The following is a 19,542-nucleotide window of genomic DNA, read 5'->3' as shown; positions in this document are numbered from 1 at the left end:
ACCTAGCTAATTAACGGGAATGAATTCCATTATGATATATATATATATATATATATATATATATATATATATATATATATATATATATATATATATATATATATATATATATATATAAAGAGAGAGAGAGCAGTATTACTGTTTGTCAAATCTCATAATAAATAAATAAATAAAATAAAATGCCTTTGGCAAAGAAGAAAAAAAAAAGGGGTAAATTGGAATATAGGAAGTGGCCGGAAATCCGAAAAGAGAGGGAGGGGAAAGGGGGGAATCCACCTCGAAGATTCCTCGTCTCGCTTCGCTCTTGCTCTTGACTCCGCTCTACCCGCCGCCGCCGCCCAAACGACCAAACGACCTCCTCCTTGTTCGGACTTTGGAGCAAGCAAAAGCAATCGCAATTAGCAACACATCAATCAAATCCTTTGTTAGATTTGATGCGAGCGTCCTCCAATCCAAGATTAATTTCCATCTATTATTAGGGTACTCCTACGAAACAACAAGTAGCTAGCTATTAGTGAGTGAGTGGAGATTGAGAATTGGATGGGGATTCCGAATCCCAGCGACGAGGTGGTGCAAGTCCGGCACGGCGATGTCGCCGGCGAGCCAACCGTGGTGACCATTAGCTGCCCCGACAAGACGGGCCTCGGCTGCGACCTCTGCCGCCTTGTCCTCCTCTTCGGCCTCAACATCGTCAAGGGAGGTAAAATATATAACATTCCTCTAGTATTCCCTCTTCTTTCCTCATTATAGCAGTCCAAGAGAAGAGATTGGATTGGATTGGATTGTAGACATGAGCACTGATGGGAGGTGGTGCTACATCGTGCTGTGGGTGGTTGCAAGGCCCGGCCGCGCCATGGCAATGAGATGGGACCTCCTCAAGGACAGGTTGATCCAGCTCTGCCCTGTCGCCGCGCCATTCGGCCTCGACAACCACCACCTCGCCGCCGCTGGTCTCCACCTCCACGACCACGATGCACCTGCCCCCTCTCCCAACATCTTCTTGCTCAAATTCTTCTGCTACGACCGTATGGGCCTCTTGCATGGTGGAGTACTCACTACCTTTTCTTTTCTTTTCATTTCTCTGCCCCATGGGTTTCCTTTTACTTTTTTGAGCCCTAATCTCACCACACAATGATGAATGAAATTACCAAGTTAGCAACCAATTCATATGCCCCAATCTCTTTGCAACAAACTGATTTACTAGTTTAGCCATAAACCTTTTCTTCAGCTTCATTTCTTCAAAATGTTGCTTCAATTCCTCACAAGACTTAGGAGCTCAGGATTACTAGCGAGCTAAGCCCTAAAAAAAATATTTAAGTGCTTCCAGTGAAGATATTTTACTAGAAAAAGGCCTAATTTGGAGCTGCTTGCTTCTGTGCTTTGCAGACGTGACACGAGTGCTGTGCGAACTGGAACTCACAATTCGTAGAGTGAAGGTCTCCACCACACCTGATGGGAGAGTGCTGGATCTTTTCTTCATCACAGATGCTAGGTCCACTTCTTATCTCCCCACACATCCTTTTCACTACTCCCATCCAGATTCTTTTGCTATAATTCCCAGAACAAAATATTATCTTTTCACAAATATCCCGCCATACTTTCTCTTAACCCTTGCAAAGTTGCTTATTGTTTGGTTCTGCCTCTCTACTGAAACTTACATGGTTGCTGATTATACACTTCTTCCTGAGGGATGTGCTATTCATTCTTCTAGGTAGGTAGTTATAGAGGAGTATCATTGCAATAGTATATACAACAGTATCTTGTTCATGTAGCAACTAGCTGTCATGTAACTGGGCCGGATTGGTATGCATATTGAGCTCAGGGCTGGCTAGGCCCAATCCGGCGACAAGCCGACCACTCCAGCCACTACAAAAGGAGCAGAGCCAACAAATGGGGAGGGAACAGAACAGAACAGATGAAACTTGACTTCTTCCTTCCGATGCTCTCTCTTCTTCAACCTCTGTATCTCTCTTCTCTTCTCCAATCTCTAGCTATGTCTTCTTCTCCAACCTACTGCTGATTCTCAGTCTTGATTCCTTTTCCCCCATTTGTATCCCCAAATACTCATGTATCGAGTGTTGGAGGAAGAATTGTTTGCTTGTGCAGGAATTCACTAAATCACATGGAGTGGATTCGTAACACTAGCCTGACAGGGTGAATACATCCATTCTTCCTTTTTTCAGATAAATCTGGTTGACTAGGTAGGTAGGTGAGAAATTCAGTATTTTCCATCCAATTCACTGGCCCGTAAGCCTTTCAAATTTTGCCATCAGGACTGCGAATTTCTTCATTCCGTGCTACTTCCCTCAGTTTGAGTGTGTCATCCGTCTGTGTTCGCCTGTCAGCTGGCACTGCCACTCTTGCTAGGTGTAGCCGACACCTGCCATTGCCGCTCAGCCGGAAAACATTTTCCCCTCCACAAGAGACCAAATCTATGCAATCAGATCATCAAGAACCAGATCGCCATGGCTGAAAGGCTCAGAATCAACTCTGGAGGAGTTTATACTACGATTACCAAAGAAAAGCACAAAATTGAGAGCATGCTAGAACAAACAAGCACAAGAGAATGTACGGGACAGTGGCGTCCATCGGCGGGCAGGGAGCAGGAAACAAACTCCATCCCACCGAATTTCGCTTGACTTTCGCTTGACTTTGCCGCTGTTTTTCTGATCTAAAAGAATCCAAAGAAAAGGAGAAGGGGATCCTTGTTGGGAGCAGAGCCATCGCCATTGCCATGGCGCTGAACCGATTCACCCAATGGCTGAGGCCAGTGAGCATGGTGCATGTGGCGACGATGGACGAGCTCTCGAGTACCCTAGGAGCCAGCGCTGGCGAGCGCAGCTGTGGAACGCCGGGAACAGCCACTGCCACCATGGAAGCAGTCGTGCGGAGCCCACAGCAGAACGGCTGAGGAAGGGCATTCGATATAGTTACCGTGCCATCTGACGGCAGTGGGTGCCTGTCCACTGGCAGGAGGAGCTGTCGCTGGAGGCTAGAGCTGCAGACGGACGACGACCCCCAAGAGCTGCTTCACGGTCCTCGTGCGGTGCTACTGTTGGGATGCCCGAGGCAAGGGGCCAGCGGGCTGAACGGCAACACCAGCGATGGGGTGAACAGATGGACGTGTCAGCAGGCAGACGGACGGACGGACAAACTTAGACAGACGATGCGCTCGAACCGAAAGGAAGTGGCACGGAATGAAGAAATTCGCAGTCCTGATGGTAAAATTGAAAGGCTTATAGATCAAATGGTAATTTCTTAAAGGGCGGCAAATTGGATGGCAAATACTGTTACAAAGGATCTTCAGTTTGGTGCAATTTATGTTCAGCAAGTTCTATCATGTGAAGTATAATCTCCATGCCTGGAACAGTGCTGAATGCTTTATCTGTTTCTGTACAGTAAAATGGGGCTTGGTTGTAAGCCCTTTGTTTGTGCAAAATAATCTTCACGTCCTTTTTATGTAATGTAAATGATCAAAACTCTCATGCATGTTATATCTTACGACGTTTGCAATGACCTCAGGGAACTTCTACATACAAAGAGCAGAAGGGAAGAGACCTATGACAAACTTCAGAGTGTTTTAGGTGACTCCTTGACAAGCTGTGAAATAGAATCTGCTACGGAGGAAATGTCCTCTTGCCTCCAAGCTTCTACTTTGTTGCCACATTCTGCGGTGGAAGAGATGTTTAACGTAGAGGTTGTCGAGGAGCAATCCAGGTCTTGTGGTGGTTTGTCAGTTGCAATGGACAACTCTCTTAGTCCTGCGCACACTCTTATTCAGATCCAGTGTGGTGACCATAAAGGCCTCGTATATGACATCATGAGAACACTCAAGGACTGTAACATCCAGGTAACCACAAGAGAAGAATGATTTGGTTCGAAGATACCAAGTTTTGTTGGCTTTTTTTTTGGAATAGTATGTATGAAGAATGTTCAATTTTGGTTTCAGATTTCGTATGGACGATTCTATGCCAGCCAGAATGGGAGCTGTGAGGTAGATTTGTTTGCTGTGCAATCAGATGGGAAGAAGATCGTTGACCAGCACAAGCAAAGAGCGCTGTGTTGTCGGCTGAGGACAGAGCTCCACCGTCCGCTGCGCGTGGCATTGGTAAACAGAGGCCCTGACACGGAACTGCTGGTGGCTAACCCAGTGGAGGTGTCGGGCAAGGGTAGACCGCTGGTGTTCTACGACATCACCCTTGCTCTCAAGAAGCTTCACAAACGGATCTTCTTGGTACGCATTTCAACTTACTACTGTATCTGTATAACTTACTTGCATTTGTGCCTTGAGTCCTTTACCATCGATTGATTGACGACACCTGTTGCATGCATGTAGGCTGAGATTGGTCGGCATGTGGTGGGTGATAGGGAATGGGAGGTTTACAGGGTGCACCTTGGTGAGGGAGATCATTCTTCATTGCGGAGCAAGATTGTTGATGGAGTCACCAACATGCTCATGGGCTGGGACGACACTCCTCCATCCTAATCCTACTAGTAGTAGTTCTAGTTAGTTTTTTTATGGAACACACGTCCTTTGCCTTGTACATAGTTGGTAGTGGCTGCTGTAAATTGTGTGCCTTGTTAAGTCGTTCGTGGTAGAATGCGTTGGCAGTAGCTAGCTTTGACTAATCAATCAGCAGCTAATTTCAGTCTGTTTAGTTAGGGAGCACTCCCCTCTAGTTGTATCACTATCAAAACTGAATAGTGCTCAAGTTATCTAACAGGAGGAAATGCTTACTCCTAATTACTAAAGTGGTAGTGCCCGCAATTAGTAAGCAAGCCAGTGAACCAATTGAATGCATTCATTCAATAGCCTTGTTGGCAAATGGAGCTTTGGTTTTGAGTAGAGAGTTGACTGGTCGTATAGCTGAGGGCCAACATGCACGACACTCGTCTCTTGTCCAAACACTTGACATATGGCGCATTGGAATGATGGGGCCAGGCTCTTGTTTATCGGGACGGGACGGGAGTACTCCACTCCACTGGCAAGTCCAAGGCAGGGCAGCTGGTGTAGTAGAGAGAGGGGTGGAATCGTGCAGAAGTTACCACGTCATTCCTGGGCGGCTGCCGCGTGTTCACCCGTATGTGACGTGCCGCGCCCCCGCGTCGCCATGGACATGGAAATGGTTTGCAGCTTCAACCCATAAATGAAAGGAAAGGAGAGGAGCTTTGGTAAATAATCCACTGACTTGAAGCAGAACCCAAATAAGCCACAGGTTGACGTAGGTAAATGGCTCCGAAGCAGAAGGAGGCAGCGAACAAGAAGAAGAAGAAGAAGGAGGTGGCAGTGTTGGTGAAGACCAAGACCAAGGTGGTGCAGCTCACCACCACCACCGCGGAGCTGGAGCTGGAGCCCACTGTCACTGTGCAGGTGGACGACAACAAGACGGGTGCAGCTGCAGATGAGACGCCGCCGGTGGTGCCGCTGCAGAGCCAAGAGACGCAGGACCCCAACGAGCCCAAGGCGGCGGCAGCGAAGAAGAAGAAGCGCGCGGGGCATGGAAGAAAAAGGAGTAGGAGGAGGAGAGGCGGTGCATTGGAGTATGGCGGGTACAAGAGGTACGTGTGGCGCGTGCTGAAGCAGGTGCACCCTGACTTGGGCGCCTCCGCCCAAACCATGGACGTCCTCGACATGATGATGGCCGACATGTTCGAGCGCCTCGCCGACGAGGCCTCTCGCCTCTCCAAGCTCTCCGGCCGCCTCACCCTCACCTCCCGTGAGGTTCAGTCCGCCGTCCGCCTCGTCCTCCCCGCCGACCTCGCCAACCACGCCATCTCCGAGGGCACCAAGGCCATCTCTAACTACCTTTCCTAAGCTAGCTAGTCTCTGTTTCCCTTCTTTTAATTGCTTCAGTTTGCTTAGCTCAACAGAGTATGTACGTAGGATCGATTAAGTGCAGGGGATTTGAAGCTTTAGTTGTAGCCTCTGTACAGAGCTACTAGTAGATCAGTCTGTAATCTCCCTTGCTAGCTAATGTGATTGTGATGTCCAGTCAGTACTAGTACCTGTTTGCTGCTTAATTACCGTCCTAACAATATATAATTTGGATTATTTTTCAGCAAATTAATTAATTAAATCACTGCACGTACACACATGCTTGTACAGTGATGGATTCCGTGCTAGCTTAACACTACAGTTGCAACCAGGGTGGATATGTTTGTATAGGAACTAGCTAGAAGGGACGACGTACTCTTAATTTGGCGACTAGTAATTAGATAGAGAGTCCGTACGTCCAGCTAATTAATTTAGTTGCTGGGTTGGGTCAGTCCGGAAGAAGAAATGGTGTTGATCCTGCGGGAGTGGAGGAAGGACTTGTGGTTGCCCTCTGCGGAGGCGAGGTAGGCAAGGAACGCGGCCATGTCGGTGTCCATGTACCGCCGCGGCCTGCCCCGCTGCTCGTCCACCAGCTCCGCCGCCGGCCCGATCACACGCTCCGCCGCCAGGCTGTGCAGCGACGCCACCGACACGCGCGCCCGCCGACCGTTCACGCGCACACGGTGCAGCACGCTCCGGTACAGCCCGTTGCTCAGTATCTCCAGGTGGTCGCCCACGTTCACCACCACCGCGCCGGGAAGCGGCTCCACCACCGCCCACCCGCCGCCGTCGCCGTAGCTCACCTCCAGCCCTCTCACCTCGTCCTGCAGGAGGATGGTTAGCAGGCCGTAGTCGGAGTGCGGCGGCATGCCCAGCGTCAGCTCCGGCTCCGGGCACGCCGGGAAGCAGTTGACCATCATCATCTGCGACCCGGCGTCGCACTCCTCCAGCAGCTGGCGGCGGCACCGCACGATGCCCAGCGCATCCAGCGCCGCCTCCATGAGCTCCCGGAACAGCCTCTGGCACGCCGTGGCGTACGCCGCGGCGGCCGGCCTGAGGTCGTCGGGGGCGTCGGGCCAGGAGGGGAGGACGTCGGCGAGGCGGCGCGTGTCGCGGATGAGTAGCTTGAGGAAGTCGCGCCAGGAGAGGACGGCGTCGTTGAGCTGGTTGAAGCTGGTGCCGTAGCGGACGGCGGCGCGGATGTCGGCGGACATGTAGCGCTTACGGGCGGGCAGGGGAAGGTCGAAGAAGAAGCGGCGAGCGGCGTACAGCATGGCGTCGGGGGGCACGCCGTGGTTGAGAAGCTGGAAGAAGCCGTAGTCCCGGCAGGCGGCGTGGAGCGCGGCGAGCTGACAGGGGTCTCGAGCACGGAGGGCGGCAAGGTCGACGACGGGGAGCAGAGCAGGTGGTGTGACGTAGCGGGCGGGGCGGTCGGCGGGCGGGAGGACGTAGCGGGCGGGCAGGGTGGTGATGCCGCTGTCGCACAGCTGCCGGACGCCCAGCTCCCACTCCGACGAGCCTGAGCCTTCGCCGATGTTGGCTTCCTCTGCTCTCTCCAGGATGGCCATTAACTAGGTCCGTCTAAATTAAATTAGGGTGGGAGTAGATGATTAAAAGTGGGAGTGCGTCTGGCTTGCTTAACAAGTCATTGATTAGCCGCGTGTATTTATAGCCGTCCACCCGGAGCAAATGAAATCATCTTTTCCTTAATTCCCCACTTCTCCCTCCTCTTCCCCTCGATCATCTCTCCCTTCTAATCCCACAGGGCGGCCATATCTGGGGAACTATTCTAATTCCTCGAGGAGATGTTCTCTCATTTACCTAAAAACCATCTAAACGGTTATACATTCATACAACACATAAATATAACTCCACAAAATCTTGAGTCCAAACTCAACTCATACGTCAAGATATTAAAAAAAAGACAAATTCAGCCTATGAATAGTAGGGTACTGTTTATATCTAAATTTGTCTTTATTGTTTCTCGATGTGTAGATCGAATTTAAACTTGAATTTTGGTGGACTAGTAGGTATCATTATACTATACATTGTCAATTTTTTTTAGAATTTTTCACAACTATTTGCATCAAATTTGAAAGAAAAAGGTATACGAGGGGATATCTCCTCGAGGAATTAGAATCCGCTCCCCCATATATGAACTTTAGCTGAGAAATGCCCAGGGGTCTTCCAGCTAGCTCCACAAGGTGGTGGGCTAGACGATCTAAGTTCGAAGCCTCACCCATTCTAATTATTTGATATTAGATCCTTCCCTAATATTTATGTCATAGATGAACTTTAGCACTGTGGTTATCGCCTTTTTAAAGTTCATGCAATTGTTAAAGCTATTAATCTTAGAAAATCTTGTAAATTCCTAACATTATACAATTCAATTTGTGCTTCAGTCACCCACCTCTTCCTTCTTTCTTCTCCGGTAAACTCCTGGGTTCAAGGTGGATGTAGGGAGAGGAAAAGAGGGGAAAATCGCCAGGCTTAAAGGGATGGATGTGGGAGGCGGTGGCCCGACGATGGGAAGTGGATATAAGCCTGCGTTTGCGGCGGGGCAAATTGAAGCTTGTGATTAGGAGGCGGCAACTGGTGGTGGCGGATCCAGCGATGTGAAATTGTCGAGGCTAGGAGACTCACCACCACCAACTTGGGGAAGAGTATAGGGAGGGGGTTACATGTGTCATTGACCCCTTCTGGTCAACCGGCGAGGCCGGGAGGCATCGTGTGGAGGTGCATGAGCTCACAACTCACTAATTGGGGTGACGTAGGGAGTGACGAGAGGGGAGAGGAAGGGTTAGGGCTAAAGGCACGGTCCATAATTATCAATATTTGTTAGGTGTTTTATGTAAATACCCTAAAGTTAAATGTCTCATTGAAGGGGATAGTCATTTTCAAAGATCATTCTCCAAACTAAACATATTGAAAAACGGGTTTGCCCAAACCTGACCCATCTAGCCCCTCAAACCAAACATATACTTAAAAAGGTTGGGTCAACACATCATGAGATTGATGAAATCACTATATATATCTCACGGTTAATGTAACATATCACCAACATGAAATAAAAATTAATTTTGACCAACAATACACGGAGAAATCCATTCACATTCTACAAAGCATTTCTTGTCACTCAAATATATCTATACTTATCTTAGTAAAAGATATGCTACCATCATCCCAACTACCATACAAGGCCCACAAAAAGTGAGGGAAGGCTTTACATTTTTCCTATATATCCACACAATCTAAGATCCTACATGCACATGAAAAATATGTTAGTCGACCCTTATTATAAAATTTTTCATCACTCCATGACATATTAGACAATAGAAATAACTTCTTTTAGAGGCTTTAAAAACATATAGAATGAACTTTTTTTTTAAAAAAAAAAGAAGATCCATTGCAACACCACGGGCATTAGGCATTACGCTAGTTGATTAAAATTTCTAAAAAAATATTATGTTATATATCATTGCTCTATGAAAATGGAAGACTATATTTGAATATTTGATCTACACGTTTAGAAAGAACATAAATCTGGGACTATGAATAAGGTACATACTTTTTAAACCAAGTTAATCTGATTTTGGGACAAATAATTTGTGGGACAGCATATACTAAGAGAAGCCAATGCATATGGTCAAAGTTATTAAATACTAGAGAGATCATGTCAATCAATTACGTACTCCCTCCATCTTAGATTAGTGTGCTCCTTTTAAACTAGAGAAGTATATTTATTTTAGGACGAAGGAGTCTAATTTCACCCATATGTTAAAATCAATTTCTTATGGTCTAGCCCGATGTAAGTCCGAAACATAACATATGTGCTCGTATTTTCTTATGACTTTATCTTTGAACTCTTGCCAGGACGTGTCAACGTGGGTGTGTAGCGGGCGTAAAAGTGTGGTACGTGCATGTGCACTTTTTTTAAAAAAAATGAAGATGGATGAAGTAAATGTCAGTTAATTACATTTCAGCGCATATCCTTCTTTGATTTGGTTTGATATACTTTGGGAGTTAGGGCACGGTACGACTCAGAGAAAGGTGCTTAAATTGCTACTTGATATGTTAATATTAATTTAGAAACAAGAATAAGTTCTAGCATGATCTGAGATGGATTTGCATGCATCATATTCAGTGGGCTTAATCTATCATGCCTGCAGCATCTCTGCATGGTGCTTGATCATCAGTAATTACTAATTATTATCAACAATTCGATATATTGGAATCTGTTTTTTATTATATGGAATGTACTCCCGGACAGACCACAAATGTTGGGCCTAGATTTATTGACACTATATTTATTCAGTGTTGATTCACACTAAATTTCGCACTAGCACTATAATAATAATACAATAAGAATATACTGTATATATGGGCTACCGATTGATCGGTCATTAATTTAGTGCTTCCAAATTAAAATGCATGCGTTCTGTCCTGGATATCTATCTCTAGCAAAGTAGATTAGTAGAGTAGCAAAGCATATGCATATGCATGATTTTGCCTCAGCTAGGCTTCCGACCAGACATGACTTAACCATGACCTAACCGCACGAAATATTCTACACATGCACGAATTAAGCTCCCTGACTTTTTTATATGCCATTCCTAGCTGCTGCTACTAGCTACTCCCTCCATCCCAAAATATAAGCATTTTTAGCTATGAATCTGGACAAATGTAAGCAGGTACTTCCTTCATCTCCAAAATATAGGCCAGTTCCCAAAAAAAATTCCCAAAAACATCACATTAAATCTTTTAACATATGCATGGAGCATTAAATATAGATTAAAAAACTAATTACACAGTAAGGTGGGAAATCACGAGACGAATCTTTTGAGCCTAATTAATCCATAATTAGCCATAAATGCTACAGTAACCCACATGTGCTAATGATGGATTAATTAAGCTCAAAATATTCGTCTTGCGGTTTCCAGGTGAGTTATGAAATTAGTTCATTCATTCGTGTCTGAAAATCCCTTCCAACATCCAGTCAAACATCCTACGTGACACCAAAAATTTTCTTTTCGCGAACTAAACTAGCCCATAGTAATTTTTAGCATTTAAATTCTATTTTAAAAATATAGTTATTTCGTTACCTAACATCTTATCTCAACCAATTACAACTATGGCTGATATAAATTTTTCAGCTATTTACTCTTTTTAATCAATCACGTTATTTCTTATTTAGTCTCACGTAGTTTCTTAGTACCTATGTTTTGCTTTAAAAATACTTATATTTTAGCACTGAGGAAGTAGTAGCCACACTGGCATCCACGCCTTGATCTTTTTTAGATAATGGAAATGGATTACATTTCCGGCTTCTGTCATAAGACACACAGCCATAAGTTTAATAGTAATAAAAAGGTAATATAAAAGTAAATCAAAATGAGAAATAAGGTGATGGGACAAATCCCCAACTCCTCTTTATTATTGACTAGCGTTAAACCACGTAAAATATTTTAGCTAGCAATTCTTATGGAACTACGCCACCCATAGTGGAATAAGAGATCCTTGGCTACCGATTCCAAGAGTGTAGCACCATTGCGCATAGTATCCTGCTCCTCCTGTGGTAGCATTGTAGACCAAAAGTGGAGCCAGTAGGAAGACATGAAGATAACCTGCATAGGGTTAGATAATTGTTTACCATTAAAAACTTTATCATTGCGACAATGCCAAATTGACCAACATACAGCACTAGCTCCAATTAGAATCATCTTCTTAATGGACCTAGTTACCCCTCTAAGCCAATTACCGAAAATGTTTTTGGCATTACGGGGTGGGGGATATTAAAAGCAAAAAGCACACATCTCCAAACAAACTGAGCGACATGACACTCAAAGAAAAGATGTTGGATTGTCTCTTGTGCATAGCAGAAAGAACAATGTTTGTCTCCCCCCATTTTCTTTTAGCCAGGTTATCTTTTGTTAGAATTACTTTCTTGTGAAGAAACCACATAAAGACCTTGATCTTTAGTGGAATTTTCAAGTCCCACAGAATTCTCTTTTTGATCCGAACATTACAGTTCATGATCGCGGCATACATAGATTTGATGGAAAATTGACCATTCTTATGGAGCGACCATACAAAGCAGTCCTTTTCATTTGACAGAGTTATATTAGCTAGCATGAGGATCAAATCGTTCCACTCGATTAGCTTTTGGCCAACAATAGCTCTTCTAAAAGAGATATTTAGCGGCGTTGTGCTCATGACCTCTGCACAGTAGACTGCTTCTTTCGAGCCACATTATATAATGTAGGGTATTGATCTTTGAAAGCACGTGATCCCAACCACGTGTCTTCCCAAAATCTTATGTTTGTCCCATTGCCACATCTAAAAGAACCAAACCTAAGAAATTGGTCTTTGACTTTCATTAAACCGGCCCAGAACTGAGAAATACCTATCTTGCTGGACATACCAGAAAGAGGTTTACCCTTTAAGTATTTATTTCGCAAAAAGTCTTGCCATAGGCCTTCACCATTAAACAACTGGAAAAGCCATTTGCTTAATAAGCAGCTATTTTTTATATCAAGGTTATGGACACCTAGGTCCACCTTGATCTTTTGGTCGACATATGTTTTCCCACTTAGTTAGTCTATATTTTCTTTTACGGTCATCATTACTCCAAAAAAAACATGACCTAAAGTAATCCAGTCTTTGAAGCACACCTCGTGGAATTTCAAAGAAGGATAACATAAACAAGGGAAGGCTCAAAAGAACTGAGTTTAGAAGGGCCAATCTCCCACCATATGACATGTTTTTGCCTTTCCATGTGCTGAGTTTCCTCTCAAATCTATCTTCAACTCCTTTCCAATCAACATTCCGGAGTTTCTGATAATGAATAGGAATACCAAGATATCTAAACGGGAAAGATCCAGAATTACAACCAAATAGTTATCTATATTGATCCTCCACTTCCTTGGCTTTCCCAAAACAAAAAATCTCACTTTTATGAAAGTTTATTTTCAGCCCTGAGAGCTGTTCGAACACACATAGGATGGCTTTCATATTTTTGGCCTGTTCAAGGTCATGATCTAGAAAAATTACTGTATCATCAGCATATTGTAGAATGGACAAACCATCGTCCACTAAATATGGAATGACTCCTCTAATTTGACCATCGCCTTTAGCTCTCTCAATGAGAACCGCTAACATATCAACCACAATATTGAAAAATATAGGCGACATTGGATCCCCTTGTTGCAGGCCTTTGTGCGTTTGAAAATTATTACCCAAATCATCATTGACTTTTATACGGACACTTCCTCCTTCAACCATTTTAGAAATCCAATGACACCATTGCTGAGAAAATCCCTTCATGCGTAGTGTTTATTAGAGAAATTGCCATTTGACTTTATCATAAGCCTTTTCAAAATCAATTTTGAAAATAACCCCATCCACGCCTTGATCTATCAAAGTATCGATCGATCCACAGTGCTTGATTAATTGACCGATGAATGCAAAGACAGCCGTGGCCCGTACTTGATTAATTGAGCTATACCTATATGATAGTGAGCACAGTGTAAATTAAGATGCTTAAAATTTACGGCAAAAAAAAACTATATGTACTGCAGGTACACACGCATGGATACTGGATAGATCACTGCCCTGTACGACTCGATTGGAATCTGTATTATCTGCATGGATGCAAATTAAGTCAAATAATCGTTCGCTGCTACGAATAGTACTAGTAGCTAGGTAGCAATTAAAAGGTTTCATGCCTGCGATGCACCGTGACTATATTGTCTTTTGCAACCGATCCATCGATCTGATCGTGAGTTGAATACATATGCAAAGTCATGTGGTTTTGTCACCGACTTTTTCATATTCGTTTTACAGAGACCTCTCATGATCTTACATTCTTAAAATTCCAAAATTGCGTCGCAGTGGTCAGCTGGTAATTAAGAACAATACCGCATGTACAATTGCAAGATCTGTCAAATGAACCAAACACACGTCGCAATTAAGTCCTAGATTCAAATACTATTCGATAGCGGGGGCAGCGAATGAAGATGGGTCTCTTCAATTGTGGGAGCTTTAGATAGATGCAATGCACTGTTCGGTGACAGACAGACTGACAGAGAGTGATGGTGCAGCGCATACAATCTTGTGTCAACTGAATTGAATTGGAATGGATCGAATCGAATTTTGCAAGGCACAGATTAGGCCCTGTTTAGTTCCCAAAACAAAATTTTTTACGTTGTCACATTAAATATTTAGACACATGCATGGAGTATTAAATGTAGGAAAAAAAAACCAATTACATAGATTACATGCAAATTACGAGACGAATCTTTTAAGCATAATTACACTATGATTTGACAATATGGTGCTACAGTAAACATTTGCTAATGACAGATTAATTAGGCTTAATAAATTCATCTCGCGGTTTCTTGGCGGAATCTGTAATTTATTTTGTTATTGAACTACATTTAATATTTTAAATGTGTGTCCGTATATTTAATGTAACAACCAAATCCAAAAATTTTCCCCAAATAAACAAGGCCTTAATATCAATTATCACTGCTATGTTATCAGGCAGACAGAGAGACAGGCTTTAATATTATTATTGATGGGCAACAAGTTGAGCAAGTTGTGTTTATGCTGTCGGTCGGACCCATTTCAACCAAAGTGATGCATGTTTGATAGATATGGAAAGCAGCCCGTTTTGGCTATGTCAAGTGTCCCAAAGATTTGCTTACTTAATTTCACCAATCATGCATTCATGCATGCACCTTCGTCATCGATCCAAGCATTGTCCTGCCCTGTCCTGCAATCTCGAAGACCTTGCTTGTTGGGGCATCAAAATCATCTCCCCGTACTCGAAAACACAGCAAAATCAACAGTCACCTTATCCAAACATTTGTCCTAACAGTGATATAGTACAAAAAAGAAATACAGAACAAACTACAGGTAGACATTTTACCTACCTGCAGTGCAGGCTGCATTTGGGTTGGGTGTCATATGGTTTGAAGGAAGGCTGAGCTGACACAACCCAGGAGCCCATATATACAAATGTAGTTCTTCTGGTTCAGCACCCAGAAACCACCTACTATGTGATACAGTACGTACTTTTACAACCGAAGCACATGCCTTTGCCTTCCAAAAGAAAGTTTTGCAACTTCAATCAGTAGCAAAAAGATCTGATGTAATCCCTTCTGCAGCACACCAACATGAACAGCTAAGTTTCCGTTTGCCAATGCAAAGGGTACATACTCTTTCTTACCCATATAACTTGGCAAAATAGTAGCAAGATCTAATCATCCTAGTTTTCGTTGCGCTGAAGCTGCTGAGCTCCAGCATAAGTAACTCCACTGTTACTGCCAGCTGCTTGTTGGGACGGCAGGGAAAGAAGCAGACCTTGCTGTGGTAGCTGAGCTCCATTATTCAAGTGAACTAAATTAACTGGTGGGGGTCGGCCCAGCAATCCTCGACTAAGCTGAGGAGCCACTGGCAACTGAAGCGATAAACTGTAGCCAAAACCAGAAGGGATAATAACAAAAGGTGGCGTTGGCTTGTGCGCACACTGAGTACTAGCCTTAGCCTGGGTGGGATGTCGATGTACAACCTGAGGAGCTTCAGCAGTTGTAGAATTAGCATGCTGGTCTGATCCTACTAGGTGCACAGCATGCTTTCCCTTTCCGAGCCCATATCTGCTATCTGGGCTCGTTTGTGGCTTGCGTTTTCTCTTGCCACGCTTCAAACGAGGTTTACTGACTAGCTCATCTGGTTTAAGGCATCCAAACAGAAGGGTCTTTAGCTTTGATGTATCTAGTTTACCCCTCATGAAATCTAACAAGTTCAAAGCACAATCTCGAAGACATCTGCAAATCTTCTGCATCTCCTTTTTCCCAACTGACCTAGCAAAATTTTGTGACCGGTCCAAGAAATCTTCAACCTACATGAACAGGAGTAAAGGAAAATTCTTGTTGAGGGCATAATACTTAATTCAAAACAAATCTTACATTTAAATTGCCAATTCCTTTCTTCCAGGTCTTAGAGATCCATGATGCTTCAAAGTTGCTAGCGCATAGCCCATGCTCCCATAAGCTCTCCGCTGATAATAGCTGGAGAACAAAAGGCCAACTTTGTGACTTATTAGCGACCATAATAAACTATCACACAATGGTAATTAAGGTGGTACAATTTTAAAACAAGTTCAAGCTAATACAAGTGACCAAATAATTGTACACACAAAAATGTTAATTGCAATATTGGGGAAAAAACGTTGAAATTAATAGTGTGCAATGTATTTTTCCGTGTAATGAAAATAGCTAAAAGCCCCAAAAGCACAAACAAACAAATACATCCTGCTAGAACGGGTACATTATGAGAATTTCTGGACGAGTATTATCTTGTTTGGGCTTGCCTAACCCAAAGTTCTTAAAGAAAATGATACAAGGAGAATCTGAGTTCAAAAGGAACCTAGGCACAGTAATGAACATTTAAATGAGTCAACAAATCACATTATTAATAAGGAAAGTAACTTAAACATAAAAGCTATATAAAAGTTATATCCCAAAGGAACTCACTTTACTGATCAACGATACAAACAGTTCAGCTACAGTTTCTTTATTTGTTCTCCCAAACCCCTTAAATGCCAACGTATTCCTCTCAACACTTTCAAAATCTGAACCATCTGCAAGGAATCTCATCATCAGCTCAGAGTGACTCAGTTGCTGCCAGCACATGAAAAAAAACAAAGATAAAAAATTATTTCAAAAACCTTTTAATAAGGCAGATAACGGGGGTAATATTGGAGGATCCCGGGTCTGCGCTGCACATTGCACCAATGGTAAGAAGATTCAACTTATACTTATTCATATAAAAAAGGAAAAGAAGTATTAAATGCCAAATGTTTGTTTTCTTAAGCATAGATCTAGTGAGTTACTAGTAAAACACCCAGTTTCATAAAGTTCGATGCAACAAACTCCAAAACGAATGTGTAAAAAGACTTCATCTGTTCAATTGAAATTCAACATAAACCCCTGGCATCATTCCTTGATATTATAAGGATATGAAAAACTTTTTAGTGAAAATCCTCTTTGTTTGCTAGACATATTGATTCAAATCCAATAGTTGAAACAAAATATGGGAAAACAACTAATCATCATATAATAGTCAAACAGTGCATTGTGAAATCCTCTGTACCTGCAAATGGAAAGCAACTAATGAAACTATTGACATGGAGCTCAGCGTTCGCTCTCTCGGGCTATTCACATCATGTATCTTAGCCCAGAACTTCACCTTCAAACACAAAAGAAAAAAGAACATTGTTATCACCTTGCATTTGTATAGTATATCTTTTTTTCTCGGGGGAGGGGATTACATTACCAGGTAACTTAGTATCTGAAACCTTGGATCAAGTGAAGAAATGAACTTAAAGATCATTGATCTTGTCATGCCATCTTTATTTTCAACCGTAATATCACACTCAATCCCAGTTCCCCGATCAATAACATTCACAATAGGCACCCTAGCAGTTACAACAGGCAGAACCCCACAGAAAATTCCATTCCCTGAAAATGTGAGTATATTACTGCAGTTGGAGATAGATGGGCTTAGAAAGATGCATAATTATAGCGGGCTATTTTTATGCTTTCTCTATTTGAAAAAAGAAAAAAAAAAGTGGCCAGGATGGTCCATTAGTGAAGTATATCAGTCGGCACACCCAGTGACTTTGTAAAGCTCCAATTTTCAGATAAGCTGATTTGAACTAATTATCCTATGATTACTTTTGCAGTGCGCTTTTTTCACTTTTATGAGATTTAGTAGCAACTGAGGCTTAGTACATATAAACCATCTGCAATGTTGTCAGTTTTGATATCCTTTTTTTATCCCTGTATGAGCTATCGTTGCAATTGGAAGTAAGATCAGAAAACCAAGTGGCATGTCACAGGAAACGGGGTCGAAGGAAGCATTCCTTGACACCGGGGAATGCCGTCCCCATCCTGGAAACGTGGGTGCATTTTCATTCCCACCTTATAAAAACCTCTCACAAGTAGCATACCACGTTCCTCGATCCCATCGACCTGGGAACTTTGTGACTCATGCAAAGGAGCCTAATGATAAAAATTGGTGGACACACAAAGTACTAGTGAATATTTAGAGATACTGTGCTCTAGGCAGTAATTACTTTGATGAGAATATAGAACTTTGGTGAACTTCCTAATAGCAGAAATTTTTTTCTTGCGAGCATACTGATCGTCAGTATTAGCAGTAAAATTGACAGAGAGGTCCAGGTCACTTCTAGGGGTAAATAAATCCATTGTAAATGATCCAAATGCCTCCACGACTGGAAACCCATTATTGTTACCTGAAATGATTTGTTAAAGAGGATGGCCAATCAGCATGCTAGAGACAATGTTTAGCAACTAATCAAACTATCACTTTATAAAGAGTTGTTTTACAGTCATTGGGAGGTATTGACAGATATGGAGGCATATTCTAGATTTCTAGTGGTAAACAGTGGCCAAGTAGTGAAGTAGAGTATTGTGAAGAACATTAGTATAGGATAGTAGATGAACATTGGTATTAGAAACGATTACAGGGGTATGCAATAAGCAGATGAGTAAGGAAATGAAAGAAAAATGATGCCTCTTAGCATACCGAAGATTTGGTTTGCTATGTTGTTGAAGACATGAACCAAGGTAGTCCGTTGCTCGTAATCAAGTGGTTTTGGGCGCAGCATAGTATACACCTGAAGAAGCAAATTATCGAGAATAGGAAGAAGAGTGCGATTGACTGACAGGGCTGCCAACTCCTCCGACTCGAGACATTCGGCATGCGCGCGTAACACTGAAGAGAAACAGGAAATCGAAATTAAAAGGAGAGCTAGCGCAAAATGCATGGAAGATGAATGGGAGCAGCAGCTAGTAGCCTAGTACCGTACCTTGGGGATCCCATGCGCTTACCTCACTGTCACTGGACCTAGGTGGAGCACCAACAATCAAATCAAAGAGGAAAACATATGAGATCCAGTGGAGTATGATATTCCCAGCCCCAGCGAGCGGGAAGGAATAATACAGGATTGGATTGGAGTAGAGGACGCCAACTAACTGTGTGCTTTCGGAGGAAGATGATGGCATGGAGAAGACCGCCGGCGGAGATGGTGGCGGGGATCGAGTAGTGTCCTCTCCTGTCATGTGGGTCCTACAAGTCAGTCTCGCTCACTGCTGGAATACTGACTACTCGCGCAACTACTCCTGTCAACTCCTCCGACGCCCCGCCGCGCTCCCCAACTTGTCGCCCCCGCCCCCGCAGAGGACCGGCGGATGAGCAGGGATCCCGTACCACCCGACTAGGCCGCTGGGTGACGAGCGACGAGGGATGACGGGTGGTTGAGGAATGGGCGTTGCTACCACCGCCGCCCCCGCCGGTGCGCTGTCCCTGGCCGCCGCCGCCGCCGCCGTCCGTGCGTGGCCGCCGGTGGACTGGGTGGGGTGGGAAATGAAATGAGGATAACATGGGCTTTTTAGACTCGCGATATACTAGTAGTTATTATTAGTCTAATATACATCCTCCGGGGATCCACGGGTCAACCGCCCCCGATCCTACTCATGACCGGGAAATCAACACGCACCCGGCACCCCCCGGCCTCTTTCCTACTGATTAAATTTAACTGTTAGTAGTACAGTATTTGATAATCACGCTGATTAGCGTTAATCCTTAGGGTTCTTCCTACTACAAAACATGACAGACAGACAGACAGACAACCGTCGTCA

At 43.7% G+C, this 19,542-nt stretch overlaps 4 protein-coding genes and 1 long non-coding RNA gene across 9 annotated transcripts; 2 read left to right on the top strand and 3 right to left on the bottom strand.

Annotated features, from left to right (window-relative positions):
- Positions 1 to 340: 340 nt before the first annotated feature.
- Positions 341 to 4,752, top strand: LOC4347917 (ACT domain-containing protein ACR10). Of its 2 annotated transcripts, XM_015757097.3 has the most exons (6): positions 341 to 700; positions 789 to 1,043; positions 1,387 to 1,492; positions 3,523 to 3,850; positions 3,950 to 4,234; positions 4,337 to 4,752. In XM_015757097.3, the coding sequence occupies exons 1-6, from the start codon at positions 541 to 543 to the stop codon at positions 4,484 to 4,486; spliced, it is 1,284 nt and encodes a 427-aa protein (XP_015612583.1). In that variant the 5' UTR covers positions 341 to 540; the 3' UTR covers positions 4,487 to 4,752. The 2 variants fall into 2 exon arrangements, with proteins under 2 accessions (XP_015612583.1, XP_015612584.1); XM_015757098.3 differs by lacking the exon at positions 789 to 1,043.
- On the bottom strand, positions 528 to 1,447 carry LOC136351771 (uncharacterized). Its single transcript, XR_010734922.1, has 2 exons — positions 1,218 to 1,447; positions 528 to 1,115 (listed from the first exon to the last, which is right to left on the bottom strand). It is a non-coding gene; the product is annotated as an uncharacterized lncRNA (long non-coding RNA).
- A 422-nt stretch (positions 4,753 to 5,174) lies between the features above and the next one.
- LOC9268195 (uncharacterized) lies at positions 5,175 to 6,021 on the top strand. Its single transcript, XM_015757100.3, has one exon. It carries the CDS (start codon positions 5,231 to 5,233, stop codon positions 5,813 to 5,815), a length of 585 nt encoding a protein of 194 aa, XP_015612586.1. The 5' UTR covers positions 5,175 to 5,230; the 3' UTR covers positions 5,816 to 6,021.
- Positions 6,022 to 7,398, bottom strand: LOC4347916 (probable 2-oxoglutarate-dependent dioxygenase SLC2). The gene has a single exon (XM_015757099.3). It carries the CDS (start codon positions 7,381 to 7,383, stop codon positions 6,247 to 6,249), a length of 1,137 nt encoding a protein of 378 aa, XP_015612585.1. The 5' UTR covers positions 7,384 to 7,398; the 3' UTR covers positions 6,022 to 6,246.
- Positions 7,399 to 14,349: 6,951 nt separating this feature from the next.
- LOC4347915 (protein HESO1) lies at positions 14,350 to 19,280 on the bottom strand. Of its 4 annotated transcripts, XR_010734921.1 has the most exons (11): positions 18,878 to 19,280; positions 18,711 to 18,748; positions 18,428 to 18,616; positions 17,955 to 18,134; positions 17,153 to 17,337; positions 16,970 to 17,065; positions 16,545 to 16,590; positions 16,351 to 16,457; positions 15,784 to 15,885; positions 14,749 to 15,716; positions 14,350 to 14,639 (listed from the first exon to the last, which is right to left on the bottom strand). XR_010734921.1 is itself a non-coding variant. In XM_026020144.2 (10 exons), the coding sequence occupies exons 1-10, from the start codon at positions 18,961 to 18,963 to the stop codon at positions 15,084 to 15,086; spliced, it is 1,662 nt and encodes a 553-aa protein (XP_025875929.2). In that variant the 5' UTR covers positions 18,964 to 19,280; the 3' UTR covers positions 14,638 to 15,083. The 4 variants fall into 4 exon arrangements, 3 of the variants coding, with proteins under 3 accessions (XP_025875929.2, XP_066160171.1, XP_066160172.1); XM_026020144.2 differs by having other exon boundaries at positions 14,638 to 15,716; XM_066304074.1 differs by lacking the exon at positions 16,545 to 16,590 and having other exon boundaries at positions 14,638 to 15,716; positions 16,351 to 16,497.
- Positions 19,281 to 19,542: the final 262 nt, after the last annotated feature.

The sequence above is a fragment of the Oryza sativa genome, chromosome 9 (assembly GCF_034140825.1).
Source record: "Oryza sativa Japonica Group chromosome 9, ASM3414082v1".
In the NCBI taxonomy this organism is placed as follows: domain Eukaryota; kingdom Viridiplantae; phylum Streptophyta; class Magnoliopsida; order Poales; family Poaceae; genus Oryza; species Oryza sativa.
This window is presented reverse-complemented; position numbering and strand designations above follow the sequence as displayed.